The sequence below is a fragment of the Myotis brandtii genome, unplaced genomic scaffold (assembly GCF_000412655.1).
Source record: "Myotis brandtii unplaced genomic scaffold, ASM41265v1 scaffold378, whole genome shotgun sequence".
Lineage (NCBI taxonomy): Eukaryota > Metazoa > Chordata > Mammalia > Chiroptera > Vespertilionidae > Myotis > Myotis brandtii.
This window is the reverse complement of record NW_005364521.1, coordinates 312,790-332,116: the sequence shown is the minus strand read 5'-3', so window position 1 is coordinate 332,116 and position 19,327 is coordinate 312,790. Positions and strand designations below refer to the sequence as shown.

Here is a 19,327-nt window from a genome sequence, read left to right as displayed (position 1 = left end):
TCAGGCTGCTTCCAGTGCCAACCCAAGCTGGATATCAACAGTCCCCAACTAGTCTAAGCAATGTCACGCTCCTGTTCCCCGGAGGAAAGGGGTGGGAATGCTTCATTGTGCTGCCCTCTTGGGGTTTTATCAATTGCACTTTCTGGCTGCTCGCTTTCTGTTCTGTTAACAACTGTCTTGGAGAAGAAGAAAGCTTTTTCACTTCTAAGGAAGGAGTCACCCATGAAATGAGGGCTGATCACCTAATCCTGTGATCTGAATTTCTTCCTGACACCTTGTAACTGCTTACATTCATGCCGGCTGTTTGCTGTCCTTACGATGCCACAAGACACTGCTCAGTGGCCCCTTCCTCCCCCCAAACAGTGCTTGGCAGATGTTTGGGGTTTGATGTCTTTACATGCCTTTCATCAGAGCAGAAACTGCACTTCTCGGTGGCTGTTCTCCCCGCACAATGGCCGGGAGGTGCTCTTGCTGTATAATGATCTATCATGTTTAATCAGAATTTGCAACTTCCCTCCGAATGAAAGGAACAAAGCTCATTTTACAGGACATTTATGAATAAATCTATTTACTATTTATGAAGAATTTAAAAGCTTAGCAATCTTCTTCCAAGACACACTGCAAAGCTTGAAAAAACCCCAGCTGTTTCAAATTTCAAGTCATTAGTGGAATGCCTGAACTAGACTGAAGCGTTCTACTTGAGTATCCTTTTGAAAACAAAGCTGTTGAAGACAATGTTCTCTATTACCTATTTCCCCCACTACCACACGAGCTGAGGGCCTGTTGCTCCCAGGAGAACTGCTGATGCAGAGGCCTGGATCCCACCACAGCGGCCTCCCAGTCCTCCCAGTCAGAGATCACAGTGAGATGGATGGGCTGTGCGGGTCAGGTTTCTGCCTTGAGTTGAGGGAGGGTCACAAAGTGGCCGGGAGGTGCTCTTGTTGCAGGCAGATCGTGGTCTTATCTGAACACAAGAGTCTCCAAGAGTTCCCAGGTAGGTCTGATCTCTCCAAAGTCCTGAATGATTCTCTTAAACACGGAATGGGAGGGGACACCAATTATTGATGTCAGCCATGCATCAGACCACATCCTGGGACCTCAGCATATGCCATCACACTCAACCTCAAAGAACCTGGTGGATGAGGGACTTCAAATCCCCATATTGACAGACTAGGCAGCTGAGAGAGGAAGATGCTTGTGTCAGAGTTATACCACGTTGATTTGAAAGCCCTTGACTCTGTCCTGAGGCTGGCTTTCCATCAGAGACACAATGTTTGTTTCTTCTGGCATCATGGGACTTTTCATGGGAAATTGAGTTATTCTTCACAGAAATCCATATTAAAAACTCTGATGTTGGCTAGAGGCTTGGAGCGACACTCAATTCCAAATGGTCATGGCAGTTTTGTAACGAGAGTAAGCAAAGAATTCTTCCTAATCCTTCCCAGGGACACAATAAAGAGCTCACTGAAGCCAAAGCAGGTAACAGGGCAGGAGAAGGCTCAGGTTTGAGGACGGCATGGAACTGTACCCTTAGGTCAGTGTTTCTTCCCCACCTGAGGTACAGTTCTGAATTAGATCGTTTGAAAGCCAACTTTTGTTTTAGAAAAGTGACATGTTTATCTTAGAATATTTAGAAGGTGCATAGATCTTTTTCCCTGTTTATAAAAGTTCTGCTCGGAACACACACTCCTTGGCTTGACATCTTGTCCACTTAGGGCCTTGGGAGAAGAATATTTCCATTTTTTTCACGTTACCGAGTGTCCGGTAAATGTCCCTACAAAGTTGACACATCGTGTTCACACTCAAGCAGCGACAGGGAATCTGACATGGGAGCTTCTTAAGAAAACAGGGTGTTCAGTGTTTCCCCAGATTCAGAGGCTTTCTTAGCTGAAATGAGGCTTTGAGTTTTGAGCCTTCAGATCAAGGATTGGCTGCCTTCCAGGGAACACTGGGTGAAATGGTTGCCCGGCTTCTGCACTGTTCTTATGGAAGATCCTTCGCTATCTGTAGCTTTAGGATTTCTGAACACGCAAGGTATAAAGTCTGAGAACACATCCTGTTTGTAGCTGAGAACTCAGAAGCCTGCCTTGTCTCTCGCAGAACCTCTTAATGCTTCTTCCGGTTCTGTTTTCTGCTGCTCCCCACTGGGGAAGCCCCAACTGTTCCCATTCTCTCTGCAGGGCTCACTCCCACAGCCATCAGAATAGAATTGCAGGCTATTTGCAGTGAGTTCTAATATATTTTCTCCTGCCTCACACACCATGTGCTTGTCCAGTGGTTTTCAACTGGGCATCTGTGTCCTCAGAGAACATTTGACAGTGTCGAGGGGCATATGTCTAGAGACGTTTCTGATGTGCATAATGGCAGGATGGAGATGCTTCTGGCATGTAGTGGTTAGGGGTCAGGGGTGCTGCTAAGCATTCTGAAATGCAACTGTGTAGCCCCAGCTACCACTAGTGCCATGGTGGAGAAGCCCTGTGTTGTAGCTACAGGATCTACCTCAAATATTCCATTTTCTTATCACTGCAGGGAGCACTACAGCTGCCAGAAGCATGGCCTCTGGCCTCAGAAGGCGCAACCTACTCTCTGGGTGACTTTGGGAAAGTGATTTGAAATCTCTGTGCCTCACTTTCTTCATCTGTAAAATGGGCCTAATGATGCATATCTGATAAGGTTTTTATGACTAAACGAGCTCATACATGTTAAGTACTTGGAATAGTGTTGGGTTTCAGAAAGAACTCAAGATCTGCTACCTGACACAGCTTCTAATAATGTTGGCACCAGCTCATGCCCTGTGACTTCATATAGGATGGTCCTTCTGTCTGGAACACCCTATGTCATGTTGGCCTGCTTTTTAAGCCACAGCTAGAATGTCTCCTTGTCACCCCATGAGAGCAAATGGCTATTCCCCGGCCTCTTTACATCCTTCTGTGCATCCGTGTATCGTGTCTGACAGGAGTCAGATGTTCTGCCTTCTCCTCTGCACTGTGAACTCCTGGAGGAACTGAGGCCAGTCCTGTCTAGGTTCTCTAAGCCCAGGTCCTACAACAAGGAAGCTTGCATAAATCACACGGGTTGGTTGGGGGTCAGGCTCCATTGACAGGAAGAGGAGTATAGACAAAAGAAAGACTAAATTCTCTCTTTCTTTTCAAACTGCATTTACTCTCTTTAGTAAGCCTCACAAGGCTATTTGCTTAACAATAGTTGGCACCAGCTCATGCCCTGTGACTTCATATAGGATTGTCCTTCTGTCTGGAACACCCTCTGTCATGTTGGCCTGCTTTTTAAGCCACAGTTAGAATGTCTCCTTGTCCCCCCATGAGAGCAAATGGCTATTCCCAGGCCTCTTTACATCCTTCTGTGCATCCGTGTATTGTGTCTGACAGGAGTCAGATGTTCTGCCTTCTCCTCTGCACTGGGAACTCCTGGAGGAACTGAGGTCGGTCCTGTCTAGGTTCTCTAAGCCCAGGCCCTACAACAAAGAAGGCTGCATAAATCACACGGGTTGGTTGGGGGTCAGGCTCCTTTGACAGGAAGACAAGTAGATACAAAAGAAAGACAATTCTTTCTTTCTTTTCAAACTGGATTTACTCTCCTGAGTAAGCCTCACAAGGCTATTTACTTAACAATAGAAGCCCAGATTTCAATTTGGCATATGCAGTGTCTCTAAGCCAAGCTCTAATGGTGCCGGAGGAGGACAGCTTAACAAAGTGCAATACAGAGCCCTGTTTCCTCCCATCACACACAACACACCCCTCCCCTGGCCTTGGGCACATACACAGCAGATGGTGTTATCTGGTGTGGATAATCCACTTCCTTGTCTTCAGCGATCTATCTTCCTTCTCCATTCTGGATTGTTCACTTTCTGTAGATAAGGCCACCAGTGGCTACTCTTTGCTGGTGATCATCTATAGGTAAAATAAAAAAGTTTTGTTCCCTCTCGCCCCCCTCCCCTGAATGCACTATAAATCTGAATCTTCTATAATGAGGGATTTTTCTCTCCTTGGTGTAAATGTGAACTTGTCAGTCTAAAGATACTGCAGGTTTTCATAAAGAGATGCTTGGGTGTGATGGGTCCTTAAGCTACTTCCGTCACTAATACCTGGAACCCCCTGAGCTATATAGTTTGTATATCTATAGACTACATGGCCACCTCCCTCCATGTGAGGCCCTGTGGTGACTGAGATGCTGTGTGTGCAGGCATATGAGAAAACAAAACTATAAAATGTGTGTAAGGGCAAGCTGATTGTAACAGTTAATTGATGATGCTGTGATTTTTAAAAAACTGTCTATATTTTTTTAATCTTTTTTCTGCACTTGTAAAACATGGGGTCATTGATACTATTTATTGGCATTATTTAGTGATCAATATAATCAATTTTGTGTGTGTTTTCCTTAAAAAAAAAAAATGGAGCACTTAAAAGTTCAGAAATAGAAAGCAACAGCTACTTTCCCTCCCCCTATGCAGCCGTTTTATAGCTTAAGTTCTGGAATGAGCATCCGAGACGCTGGGAGATGGTTCTCTTCAGGGGCATAGAGCTGGCCTGGGGGTGAGGGTGGTACACTGGCTCTTGTTCCTAACGTTCCACGCTGGCTTAATTGCATAAGTTCTCCCCAAACAGAAATTGGTAGCAGAGATCCCTCTAAACAATGCGTAACATTACTAACTGTCCATGATCCACATAGAATGTCTGCTTGTCGAGAAGGACACACTTTTCCTTTTTGCCTGTATCCTCCCTCATCCTTAAACACTGGGTGAGGCAGCGACCGGGCACTGATGCCTGCAGCTGGCCATAAGCAGGCCCAGGACGATATGGTGATGGGACGGTGAGGAAAGGACCAAGCATTTCCCAGCTGACATCAGGTTTCCAAAATTGGCCAATCCCAGGTGAGAAGTGCCCGCAAGTGCTGTTTGAGATTGTGCCTAGGCCTGTGTTCACTCCCTTGAACACTGAACTCGGCTTTTTGTCCTTGAACAACGTGGGTACAACACGTGAACAGACACACGGCTTCCGTCTGGGTGGTGATTCAGAAAACCATCCTCTCTACTGGCTACAGGGTCCCACTACCGGACACGTGGTGAGTCCACGCTGCCACCTTGCCTACTTTCCAAGAATTATGTGCAACTTCAGAATCAGCTGCCATGGAGCCTTATAAATCGTGTACGAAAGGAATGGAGGGGATCTTCCCAACTGAGAGAAAACCGTTTTTGGAAAACATTTTGTTGTTAGTTCACAGTATTTATTGCCCACTCCACAATGTAAGCCACTGTTTAGAGGCTATAAAAGAAATACTCCAAGAAATGGGCCCCATGCTCTCATGAGAGACTGTGTTTTCAGTCAATGGAGAGTGCTAAGAACAAAAGCTATCTATCTCTACAATAAGGAAGGTCTCCTTCTCCTGTTTACCATCGCTAGGCGATGGCTCAGACCTTTCGCGACGATGGCGATGTCCTGTATCTTCGCTGTCTAACTTGGTAGTTACTAATATGTGTGTCCACTGAGTGGTCGGAATGTGGCCTAGTGCAACTAAGAAACGCAAGTTTTCATTTTATTTAATTCCAACGAATTGAAATTTAAACAGCCAAGTGTGACTAGTGCCTACCATGTAAGCTGAGAAGCTATAGCTCGGTTGGTAATATTCATAACTAGAAGAGTAGCAGCTAATTATTGAGCATTGTATTATATGCCAAACATTGTATTATGCATTATATGCAGTAATTTATTTTTTAAAGTATATATTTATTTCAGAAAGGAAAGGAGAGGGAGCGAGAGATAGAAATATCCAGCATGAAATTTAAACAGCCAAGTGTGACTAGTGCCTACCATGTAAGCTGAGAAGCTATAGCTCGGTTGGTAATATTCCTAACTAGAAGAGTAGCAGCTAATTGTTGAGCATTGTATTATATGCCAAGCATTGTATTATGCATTATATGCACTAATTTATTTTTTAAAGTATATTTTTATTTATTTCAGAGAGGGAGAGAGAGATAGAAATATCCAGCAGGGGGTGTGCAGGAGGCAGCTGATCAATGTTTCTCTTATATATATATGAAACATCAATAATGAGAGAGAATCATTGATTGGCTTCCTCCTGCACGTCCCCCACTGGGAATTAAGCCCGCAACCCGGGCATGTGTCCTGATCAGGAACCATGACCTCCTGGTTCATAGGTCTACACTTAACCACTGAACCCCACCAACCGGGCTATATGCACTAATTTAATCCTAATGAACAACTGTCGGAGGTAATTACTAATATTATACCCACTTTACAGATGAGGCAACTGATGCGTAGAGAGTAAGCACTGAGCCCACATGACAATCTAGAGCAGGGCAAGTTGGATTTAGCACCTCGGAGTAAGGGCCCTAGCACCCTCAGTCTTAACCTGTGCCCCAGCCCGCCTCTCCATAAGATGGCGGTGAATTTATTCACCACAAGGACATGGCAGCACGGGTTATCTCCACCCTGCTCACTACCTGATTGGGCAGAAAGGCATGAAAATGATCAAAACATGAAAAACCATTTAAAAATAGTAAACTCTTTGAGGACTTCAGGGCTAAATAAATTCAGAGTTGCCCTACTGAGTCGCTTGGAATAATTGCATAAGGATGTGTCAACTCCCTTTGCCTACACATCCTGTGGCCCACTGAGCTCAGGAAAAAAGAAATATTCCCCCGTTTTCTATTCGGTGTTGTCATGGAGATGCAGCCTCAAACAAAGATGGTGCTGTTTTCCGCTCCAGTAATAGAGTTCGGCAATTAGCATCATCTTTATTTAGTCTGCAACACCAGTCTGGAAGATCTCTTGAGAGAAGACCTTGAAATAGCTTCCCACAGTGCTAGCAGGCAGACAGAGAGGACTTCCTGGGAACGTGGTGAATGCCGCTGGTGCGAGAAACCTGAAAACACTTAAAAAAATCAGTCTGTTTAATATCCTGAAAAATGTTCTACTGTGTGATCGCCATCACATCAACACCATATGTGGGTGTTGATTATCAGGCAGGATTGTCAACAAAAGTTCCCGAACCTGGATGTGCATCGGAATCCCTGGGGAAGAGCGTTCAGCACGCGAGACATTTTGATGAGCATCAGGGTGGGGAACAAAGGATTTAAATTCGACCAAAGTATAAACTCAAGTGCATTTCAGATTTCTTCTTGGCACATTTCTGGCCATAAATCGGATTTTGAAATTGGCCCTTGGTATTTCCTTCCATATCTGGTACTAACAGGTGGTAGTAATTGAATGTAAAGTCGCCAGGATGGCGACCGTGTTGCTGTCTGGAGGCCTGCCGTCAGGGAATACGCGCTGTGTTATGAAATTAAATGAAAGCTGAGTGCGTCTCAGTGTGGTTTCCTGAGTGGCTCCTCTGAGAGCGCAGTAACATTTTGGCTTTAGGACACCTTTGCTCTAAAACAGGATCAATACTAAACAGGTTGAAGACTAGACAGGAGAGGTATTGATATTTCAATTTGAAAATCCTGCAGGTTTTTTCAGACGAAAAATCAGAGGCAGACGGATTACTTGACACGCACACTTTATTGCGGATGGTACAGAAGGAGAATGGGTACAAGAGATGGCAGGGCAGAGGATCAGACTGGAATCTCCAAATTCTTTCCTAGAGGGAACACAAGCAGAAACATCCAGTTAATTTAGGGGACACCATGGCAACACTGCTGTCTACCATCCGAACACCCCCCATGCCGAACTCTGGTCTGAGAGCTGTGCTTTCTGTGGTCCTCACAACCACCATGGTAACCACCGAGTGCCCCGAGGCACAGGGAGGTGTCAGCATTCAGCCTGCGTGGCCTAAACCATAGTCCCACACGCTGACCCCCTACTCCACTTTGTTCTCCTTTATATGGGCGTCAGGTAGGAGCCCTGTTAGGGCTACTGTCCCTCTACATGACCCAGAAGAGACTAAGAATTCAGTACTCAGGAGGAGACTGGCTTTCTCAGGGGTGCGTCGGGGTAGGGATTGCTCCCCCATTTGGTGGCATTGACGTCATTCTTAAAGCCCCAAGAAAAGGTTCCAGTGGGCCAAGGTCTCAAGACTTGTTTCAGTTTAATGTTTCCTTATTTTGGAATATTGAGAGGACATTGCTGGTACGTGATGAGGACCACCCAGGACTAAGCCCATACTGGAAACGGGGCAAGGTCTGTTCCATTCATTGAATGCATCGGCGGGCTGGGTAGCAGAGCCTCCCTGGGATGCTTAGAAGGATGCAAAAACGATAACTTGCCTGGGACAATCGCCTGACTGTAGGCCAGTGCAGATGGTCAGTGCGGTTGCACTTTTTCACCTGAATGGAAACAACAGCTCAAGTCTCAGTCTGGACTTTGGCAAACCCCGGGAAATGAAAATGCAAATGAAATTTGCAAACATGACAAGAATGAGGGAAAGAGGAATTAAGTTCCCAGAACAAAAACCTAGCATTTTTCATGCTAATCCTAGGTGGCCAGCTTCATCAAATTTTTTAGCTAACACAGATGATAATGAGCCCTGTGGCCAGTGTCTTTCTACAGCCTTGCTGTGATGAAGGAAGAGAGAGAAGAAACGGGCGATGAAGCTGTGGTAGGGATTAGCTTTTCACATTCGTGGGAGAGGAAAATGTCTATTTTCAGTGCTACCAAGTCCTCTTTTGGATCTGTCCTTTGCTTAGGTTTCCATGCCAAACCTCATCACCGTATGCAGAGGTGGTGTCTGCTTAGAGCCATCAGTAGGTGACGCTTTGTGATTTTAACTGCGAACAGGCTGCGCTCAGCCCTGGATGACCTGTAGGTCTTGATTATGTTATTCAGTGGATTTCAATGACTTCTCAAGAGTTCAGCATTTCCAGCTCTAGAAGGCCATGTTCTCGGAGGCAGGAACTATACTCTTTAATTTTCAGACGATCAAAAGAATCCAAGAGTAGGTGAAATAGCATCAAGTAGTCTCATCATTTGCGGTATCATTAAGAGGGAAAAAAAAAGGAAAAAGAGGCCACATCTCTCATTCCAAATGGCCCTGAAATCAGATTGTGATTTTCAACTTGAAGCCCCGGAGGGCCTCGCTCATCTTCAGGAATCAACTGAAGAGAACAACAAACAAATGCTGATGAGATGGATGATGCAGACTGAAACGTTTTGTTCAGTTCCGCTCAGAAAGACATATTGGGAAGGATTCTGGCCAGAGGACCCGAGTGCAGGCATCCACTGTGCCCGGCATTGGCGTGTGCCTGGCATCTTGCCTCACAGCTCTGAGCCAGGTGCCTCCTATGCGGAGCGGGGACAATGAGCTTTGTCTCCATGGATGGCTGAGCACTTTGTAAGGCTGTAGCAATAGGGATGATACGGTGCAATTATCATCATGGTAATTGATATTGTTGTTGTTATTATTAAATTTCTGTAAAGAACTATGCCAGGTCCTTTGAAGACTGAGATGAATGAGCCTGGCCCTCCATGGAGTTCTCCTTTTGAAGTAAGCTTGAAAAATACCAAACTTCAAAGTATCAACGAAGATCTCTGAGAGGTTTTGTTAATTGATGTTGTTGCAGTATCCTGGTCTCCAAAGGAAACCTAATGTGTTCTCCCAAGCAAAGATTAAGGGACTCTATGGCACTCGGTCATTTTTCTATCACTCAAGACATATCCCAGAGCTGTTATTTGTACTTAAAATGCTCTTCGGCGTGCCAGCCGGCCTGAAGTTACCTGTCGAAGTTAATCACATGGAGTGGTTCATATATCAGGGGGTATGAGCTAGCTGTCCTGCAGCAGCCTGGCTGAGTGATGGATGGCCTGCCCTGTCAATTCCACCAAGACAAAGGCTATGAATGAGCCATCACAGGACCGCAGTGAGCCATCTCAAGAACAGGGCTGTTGTGCTGCCAGAGGAGAGGATGCCTGATTTCCCGGGCAATCTAGATGTCACCCCCCTCAACTCTGATGGCTTATGGTAGACAAAAATGCACCCACCCACAAAAGAGGAGAAAGGAAAGCCAGTGAAAACAGAGACAAGCAGGGACTAACGGTGCTACACACAGCCCTTTGTAAAGGAGGGCTTTCCTTTATGTGTTCCCATGCCACCTCCGTGGTATCCCAGCAAGGAAATTTGCTCCCATCTTATCCAAGAGGAAACTGAAGATCAGGGAGAATGGGACTCAGAGCTCCATGAGGCGAGTAAGCTATGCTACCCCAAGTATCGGAGTCAGGGTTAGGACCCTGATCCAGTTTTCCTTATTCGTGGCCAGAGGGAAAAACAAAACAAAAACAAAAAAACAGGACACTCAAGGTCATAACTGATACTTGGACCAACACTTACAGCAAGGGGATTGCTGATTCCTGTCATGTTCTTCTAAGTGCTTGGGTCGGCTCAGCAAGATCAGGCTTTGGAGACGTGTCCTCAGCCCTCTTGATGCAAGCTGGGGTCCTCCGAGGTTACCCTGAAAGAGGGCAGAGACATAGAGGTAATTCAAACCTAATTTTAAACTTGAAAAGAAAAAAAATGAGAATATTCATGTGGATCATTAAGAGAAATAATGATTACCTTTGATTCCTAGAGAAAGTTATTTTAAAATGCATCCAAGTTCCATTGCACAGCCAAAAATAAAAAATAAATTAAAAAAAAAACAAGAAAGAAAGGAAAACAAATCCTCGAAGCTGAGCCATGTCCTTAGGAGGCAGAAACAAGTCACCATCACTTGAGTCCAGAGAAGATGCTCATTCACAGTAATTGGGAGGAGGAAGATTGTAGAGATTAACTGACCTTGGTTTAGGACACACACTGTTTCTTTACAAATGCAAATGATGCCTGGGGCCTACAAGACAAAATCTGTCTTTAATGCCAGTCTCTAAGAAAATGCATTAATAATAATAATAAAGAAAAACACCTACTGATTATGTTTTTACCGAAGTAGAAGCTATACCTATTTAAAATAAGTACTTAGGATCCAATTCTAATGGTAACTTTGAAGTCCAGGTGCCCTTTGAAAGAAAAATGGTGTAGATATCCGTGGTCCATAACAGGAAAGAAATAGAAATAACACTTGATTGGTTTTATACGTGGGGTTCACTCATCAAAGGTCCATCAACTCCACACCTGCAGATGCAGTCCTGCCTGGCTGGTTGAAAATCGAACATAAAGGCAACAGCATAGGGATGACACTTGTGACATCAGGGCTTCATGCTGCCTTCCCAGGGCAGCGTGTGTGACCTTAGAGGCCTGATCTGGGAGAACACAATTCCACTTGCTGAAGCTGTAGACTTAGTGTTTTCTCCTCCTTAATAAATGCCCACTCTTAGATATTTACTGGGTATGTACTGCGTCCAAGGTAAGGCTAGCAGCCTTTGGTATGTGAGGTTTTGTACTCCATTCCGAGCTCATTTTCTAATATTTGCCAGGCCCCGTGCTAAAGGCGCAGGGATAAAGGTGATGCGGTCCCACTATGCCCAGGCTGCTTCCCGTGTGTCATGCCCTGAACCATCTGCCTGAACACCTCATGCCTCAGCCTTACAAACTGCTTTCTAGGCCTGGGACACCATATCCTTTTGTTCTCCGGGTTCTTTCTGCAAACTTGTGTCCTGCGTTGAGTGCCCTTTCTTTGCAGCTGCCTAAAGTCCTTTTTAAGACCAGCTCCAATCACACCTCCTGGTGATGCTCTGCTCACATAGCTCAGCCTCACTCGCATAGACCTCTCCTAAGGGCCCCTGTCACTCTGAATTATAACTGCTTACCTTGAAGTCTTCCATCAGATCTGGGCTACCTGAGGGTACTGTCCGCTTCTGTCCCCAGTTCCTAGTCAGTTCAGGGCTGACCCAGAGGAACAGTGCTCAACAAATGTTTCTTTGACCCAACTTAAGATTATTCTTACAGTTAATAAATCCTGGCCAGGTGGTGCTCACATGTAAAACTTGACACAAAGAGTTTGAACAGGGAGGATTTGTTCCTTAAGCATTATTAGTTTTGTTAAAAATTGTCCTTGTTTTTTGCTACCCTGAGGAAGTAAATGGCATTGTAAAAATGAGACTGCATTATTATAACCTAACCTATGTGCCACTTTTTTAAAAGTAATTTGGTAATTTGACATCATATATCTCCCAGTGAGAATGAGTAGAAATAACGTTCTTCTATTTTTTCAAGTTCATCTTGCCCTTTATGTTTACGTTCATTTTATATTCTTTTCCATTCAGTTATTCATCATAATGGTTTATAGTAAATAAAACTCTCCCCCCCCCAAAAAAAAACATCCAAACAAACAAAAACAACTTGACACAGTTTTTGTGCCTTTGGGATGTGTGTGTGTGTGTGTGTGTGTGTGTGTCTTTTATGCTACAAACTAGTAGGAATCCTAGCCACATGCACTTTCATCCTATTCTTTAAGTTCAGCTGAAGTGGAAGAACAGAGATGGCAAATATTAATTGGTTTTTGAGGCTGCTGAGATTGTAAACCCCAATGAGAGAAATGATGGCATTTCACAGAGCTCTTAGGCAGAAAGATATGCCGAAAAGATTTATAGCTGCATTTATTTCTAAGGTGATTTCATGTCAAAGGTCAGGTGACATATATTCTTTGCTATGCTTCACTTACAGAGTTTCAGAATGGATTTTAAATTGAGGGAGTCTCCAGTTAACTCAGAAACATCGCAGTGAATGTTAAGGAGGAGAGAGAGTCTCGACATAATAGAAAAGTCGGATGTCCAGTTGCCAAAATGTAGAAATGTGAAATGACCCCCTTATAGAAATTATAGAAAATAAGAGAGTATTAATGTTTTATAATCCATTTAATAAATGAATGAAATGCCAACACTAGTATAACCAGTGTACTTGCATGGAAGAACATACCTTGTAAAAAAATACTCAGGGCTAATAAATGTCCATATTTGTGAATTAAAGTTTTAAAAATCAGAACACCATCCTCTGGTTTGAAAATTTACCTCCTAACAAAACAGTCACTTTCCTGACCTGGTGATGAAGCCAGATTAATTGGGCTTTTTTTTTCTTTAATTGCATTTTAAAATAAATGTCACTAGATTGATAACACTCTGCAGAGTTTTCAAATGTAGAAAAACATTCAGAAAAAGATGCAGGCAGTGTTGCTCCCGCTGATGCCAGACCCCTAGTGCGTGTCGAAGGCGGGTGCAGTGTATGAGGTGCGTTTTCCAGCCGTGAGGGGTTCTGCTCTGTCTCAGTCTGAACCTGCTTCTTCCCAACACCAACAAGCAGGCGTGGGTTTGCTCTGGAGAGGGCGCCTTTGCTGGCGCGTTGGGGCCAAAACAGAAGTCTTACTAACATAGTCGTGTGGAAGTTCACTTTGAACCTCGAGGTTTTTCTTGCCTGTGTTGTCTCCCTGAAAACAACCGCCTAGAAACAGATTTGAACACATAACCTGAAGCTTCTTTCATGGTGCTTCCAGCTTTCCGGTCTGATTGTAACCCATACAAGGTGGTACCCTCCCTTCTTGGAACAAACTTAACTTAGATTAGCTTCCACTCCCCATCGTTTTTAAGTAGCTATGTTAGATATTTTTCAGTAATTTGTAAAGCCACCTCTAAATGGTTGCATTTTAAAATAAATGTCACTAGATTGATAACACTCTGCAGAGTTTTCAAATGTAGAAAAACATTCAGAAAAAAAGATGCAGGCAGTGTTGCTCCCGCTGCTGCCAGGCCCAGAGTGTGTGTCCAAGGCGGGTGCAGTGTGTGGGGTGCGTTTTCCAGCCGCGTGGGGTTCTGCTCTGTCTCAGTCTGAACCTGCTTCTTCCCAACACCAACAAGCAGGCATGGGTTTGCTCTGGAGAGGGCGCCTTTGCTGGTGCGTTGGGGCCGGAACAGAAGTCTTACTAATACAGTCGTATGGAAGTTCACTTTGAACCTCTAGGTTTTTCTTGCCTATGTTGTCTCCCTGAAAACAACCGCCTAGAAACGGATTTGAACACATAACCTGAAGCTTCTTTCACGGTGCTCCGAGCTTTCCGGTCTGACTGTAACCCATACAAGGTGGTACCCTCCCTTCTTGGAACAAACTTAACTTAGATTAGCTTCCACTCCCCATCGTTTTTAAGTAGCTATGTTAGATATTTTTCAGTAATTTGTAAAGCCACCTCTAAATGGGCAGGAAAGGGAACACCTATTCAATATCCTTGAAACAAGACAATTCTAGCGAAAAAGTTTACTTCTAAATAGCACATCCTAAAAATATATATTTTTTACTGAAAGATTGACTGGGGACCACTTTCATCTTGCACCCTTTCAACCAAAAGGCATCAACTTAGAATGGAGCTAGCGAGAATTTTTAATGGATTGAGATTAAATCTACCATTTTTACCCAGGGAAAATTCCTTCTCATTGATTCTGAGGCAGTCTCCTGGAAAAGGACTATTTAAGTGATGAGCTGCAGTGTTTTGACAAGCATTTGTACTGCAAAAACTTGAAATCTCACTGGAATACAGTTATACAGTCACTGGGAGAAGAGAATGCCCTATTTAAAAACTAGGACAGATCGTGTTGATATGGAGAAAGGAAAGAACCCTGTGAACAATACGTCTGAAATTAAAGACTGAGTCGCTCGCATCCATCTAAAATCAACAGAAAATGTAATTACTCTTTGGAAGTACTCTTGTCTTAGAGTGCTAAATGGATTCAAAAGAGCAAGATATTGTTTGTACTTAGTATACCATTACAGGAACAAAGATGGGAGAAACATAGCAATGATCTGATAAAAGTTCCATGTTAGCCACGTAGAAAAGAGAGACTAGCCACATCCTGAACCAATATTTCCCTTCCCCATGGTATGACCTCTCTCTCTCTCTCTCTCTCTCTCTCTCTCTCTCTCTCTCAGAATCCCTCTAGAGATAGGTCTCTCTATTTTATAAGCATAATAGGAGGTTTAGAGGTAATCGAAAGAAACCCTTTTATTCAAAGCCACCACATGCTTTTAATAACTTTACTCCATGTCTTCTACTGTTTATTTTCCCTCCGTTTGGAATACTCTGCCTCCAGCTGGACTTGCAAGTGTTGTTTTCCACTATGTTACAATATCGCTTAGGCTGAAGGAGGGAGGTAATAATACGACCACTAATATTCTTCCGTAGTGATATGTAAGCATCCATGGTGAATCAGTTAGTATTCTTATGGCAGTTGGCTCCATGCCCAATTCACACATTACACTATTCGCTGTGTTTTAAAGCTATTAGTTTGAATACCTTTGATATTTATTGGTGATTCTTGGGTCTGGCTAACGTTGAAATGCATTTTTAGAGTCCTGTTCTCTTTTATTGGACCTTTCCCAGCTCTGTGAAATGACTGAAGTTGGTTCAGTGTTTCTCCAAGGCAGAACTAGGAGCCACAAATCATCTTCAATACATTATCAAGCTCAGCCAGCAAACCCCTTTTCATTTTTTTTTTTTTTGCTGCAAAGAACAAACCAAGACCATTTGGGATTTAAGGTGGTAGGGACATTCATTGTTTTTTGAATGAATACATCTCTAGGAAGGTGAACATTTCTTTGAAGGTATTTAATAAAAATAAACCAGAACAAACGTTTTTACTAGGCTTGTAAAATATCGCCCCTCTCTCCCTGTAAGTTTTCAAAATTGCCTTCTAAAACTAGACTGTGAAAAAGTACATTTTAAAAATAATCTCCCACCATTGGTAGTTGTAAAGTAGAGTATGTATCAGAATGACCAGCGCTAATTCTGCCATAGTTGGCTACCTTTTCAGGAAAGACCAATGCATACATGCTCATACAGATGTTCTCCAGAAAACACACCAGCATGTGGCTTATTGCAGCTCCTTCTACCAAACTTAGTTAACAGATCATCCTTGAAAACACGTCTCTTCACATACAAAGATGTACAGGCAATCATGCACAATTTTCATGGAAACATTTCTAATTCTCAGTAAAGACAAGAACACACAAATAAATAAAAATTGGATTTGTCTTACCTTTTGGAAAGCAGGCAAAAGCTATACTGTTGGTGGGATAGTGTACCAAGTAACAGACTTTTGTACACTCTTTCTTACTGGTGGTGTACAGTCTACAGGAAAAGTAAATATATAGGTATGTATAAAATAAATGCTCAAACAATACTCCTTCTCATTCTTTTGTTTTTTTCTTTTGAGGAAGAGGCTGCAATAGAGACCATAGACATCATGGCCACTCTTTCAGTGGGGTCAGTAGCCTTTGGTAGACCAGTTCACCACAATTCAGGTACCTCTGAACATGGGAGTACTGGTGTCTCTTGGTTTAAGGCAATTGGGCTTGACTTGCTTGAGGTGGAGCAGTTGAGAGAACCAGCCCCCAAATAATTTATCTGTCTGGTCAGAGTTGTTTTCTTCCTGTTGCCACCCCTTTTATCCGCAGACTATTCCAGGCATGCTGACCAGCCTGCATGGCTAGTCCAGGGGATGAAGCCAAGAACACAGTGTTGAGAATGCTAGGGCTCTAACGAATGAGGAAGCAGCACATAAACAAAACAAAACCTTAACAAATTTACACAGCACAGGCATGTGTTCCAGAATTTTCTAGACACGGTTAGTTGTATAGGCTTAGATGTGCATATCCATTTTACAGCAGGTGTTTTCTGTGTACATTTTTAAATCAAATATCTCCTTGTATTGACAGCTCAACTATTTTATGTAATAATTACCTTCTTTGAGAATAGCACAAATTACTTATATATTTTCTGACCATACATACAAAAGTGGTAGTAAAGAAAAAAAACATCAGAATACAAAGTGAGCCCTGGCTGGTTTGGTTCAGTGGATAGAGCGTCTGCCTGTGGACGGAAGGGTCTGGGTTTGATTCCAGTCAAGAACACATGCCAGGGTTGTGGGCTTGATCCCCGGTGGGGGGCGTGCAGGAGGCAGCCAATCAATGATTCTCTCTCATCATTGATGTATTCTACCTCTCTCCCTCTCCAAAATCAATAAAAAATATATTTTTAAAAAAGAATACAGTTATATGTAATATATCTTCCTATAAATTTTCTATTTTAGGTGAAAATTCTTCTTCTTCTAAAATGTGCTTCAAAAATAAAACTAAATGTGCTTCACCATACAATATGCTCATCGGTTTAAACTAGTCTTGTACATGGTGTATATGTCAAGCCTGTATCTCAGTGTCAAGTACTCAGTCATACACCCCCACATCCAGGAAGGGAGTGTCCACCTGCCTGACATCTAAGTTACCACTGACCCCCCCCTCCCCCCGAGAAAGCTAACTCTGAACAGACCAGGAGTTTCTCTGCACGGCCTGGGGGTAATAGGCTAGAAATGGATGCTAGGTTAGCACAAAAGTAGCTTAGGGCTCCTTATCACTACCTTTACTAGGAGAGTATCTGACCAGAGGGTAAGTCACATCTTCTGGTTCTAACCCATCCAGGTGAGAAGGCAGCAGGTCTTACCCACTCATCTCAATAAACTCACGCTGCCTCAGTTACTATTACCATCCAACTAGCCAAGGGTCCTGGTGGCCATCGATAAGCCAAGTCCCAAGCACAATCAATTTGCCATGAACATACATCTGCCAGGTCAGCAATAAAATGGTGCCCGGCCACATGGCAAATTCAGAATGCAGAAGCCAGCACCAGAGCTGGAGGTGCCCTGATTCTTGGTCAGGGATGTGGAGAAGGCATCATGGCAGCCAGGTCTAAAGCTTTCCAAATTAGGTCAGGCTCTTCTGATCCTCTAGCAACAGAAACCTTGTTTGCATAAATAAAAATTCAGGAAGTCGCTGAGCTACACCCCTCTCCCCCCGCCCCTGCTGTTCTGCAGTCAGTGCGGAAACCAGCAAGCCTCCCAATATCTAATGCTCCTAGTGAGCAGATGCTCTTTGTGTATTCCATCCAGAGAGAAGTTTATCTCTCAGACAGTGGCATGTTAACGGAAGAAGTAACCTAAGAGGCAAACTGAACCTCTTGGGGAAGAGTCAGGCTGTGCCAGGGCAGTTTTGATTTCTGCTCCCGGTGAGCCAGCGGATTGGGTTTTATGTGGACAGGCAGCTGCAGTGGCGTTGGATGGGCAGAAGCACACATGCACCAGGCGGCGGCGGCAGGGATGGAGCAGAGCTACTGGAAATGAAAACACTGAGGGTCGAAACACGTTGAGACTGTGTCCAGAACAACAATGAGGAAGGGGAGATTTCTGTTTCATTCTTCGCTTTGTTGCGCATGCTGGAAACTGGACTTCTTCTCCGATTCCCTCCCTCAGAGAATCGTGTGCAGAATTCCCCCTTTGGAAAGACACATTCCTTCTCCAAGTGCCGGGCCTGTGTTTTTGTTTTCTTCTAACCAGACAGCTTAATTTCAGGAAATATTTTCTTTGTCTCTGTTACCAGAGTTCAGAAATTTGAGATTACCAGAGCTGTGTTTGGCATTTAGTGAAATATAGTAATAATGTTCCCTCGCACCAGAATAGTCTAGTTGTCTGCTTCATGAATTGAATTTTTCACTACCGCTCTTTCCCTTCACGTGTACATTTCTGCATTGCTCAGGGCTGGGTGCCGAGTGTAATTGTTCCCTGTGAAACCACTGTTTCCTTATCAGTGGTTCCTTCTGGATCATTTAAAATAACTATTTGTTTACACTTTGGTCTCAGGTCAAATGTTTCATTTCTTTAAGTGAACTTTGCTTCAGATCGTCATCACTGCGAAAACTTGGGGTGGTATTTCCAATCTGGGCTCAAACTGAGTGTCCTAGAATGAAATCTCAGCCTGTTAAGAGAATTTCTAGAGCCGTGTTGTCCGATATGATAGCCATAGCCACAGATGGCTATTTAAATTTAAACTCTTTAAAATGGAGCAAAGTTAAACGTGTCTTTCCTCATTATGTGGCCACATTTCAAGTGCTGAATAGCCACAGGTGGCTAGGACGTGTCCACCACCACACACAGTTCTGTTGGGCAGATTTTATCTGGTTAATGTCTTTAAATTCCTCTTTGGGACCTTTGAGAGCTGGGCCATCAGAAACCCCAATGTTTGGAGGTACATGAATTTCCTCCCATGGTTCAGCAAATATCTAGTCAAGTTCTTAATGGTGTTTAGGGAGTGTCTAGACCAGTGGTTCTCAACCTTCCTAATGCCGTGACCCTTTCATACAGTTCCTCATGTTGTGGTGACCCCCAACCATAAAATTATTTTTGTGGCTACTTCATAACTGTAATTTTGCTACTGTTATGAATTGTAATGTAAATATCTGATATGCAGGATGTATTTTCATTGTTACAAATTGAACATAATTAAAGCATAGTGATTAATCACAAAAACAATATGTAATTATATATGTGTTTTCCGATGGTCTTAAGCTACCCCTGTGAAAGGGTTGTTTGACCCCCAAAGGGGTTGCGACCCACAG

General features: G+C 43.6%; 1 protein-coding gene across 1 annotated transcript in view; it reads right to left on the bottom strand.

The window, feature by feature from the left end:
* Nucleotides 1-10,297: 10,297 nt before the first annotated feature.
* The window catches only part of GRM7 (glutamate receptor, metabotropic 7), a 249,134-nt gene continuing 240,104 nt past the window's right edge, over nucleotides 10,298-19,327 (bottom strand). Inside the window, exon 7 of the mRNA XM_014544687.1 lies at nucleotides 10,298-10,420. Coding sequence (XP_014400173.1) covers nucleotides 10,416-10,420 — 5 coding nt within the window. The 3' untranslated portion in view covers nucleotides 10,298-10,415. The remainder of the gene's footprint in view (nucleotides 10,421-19,327) is intronic.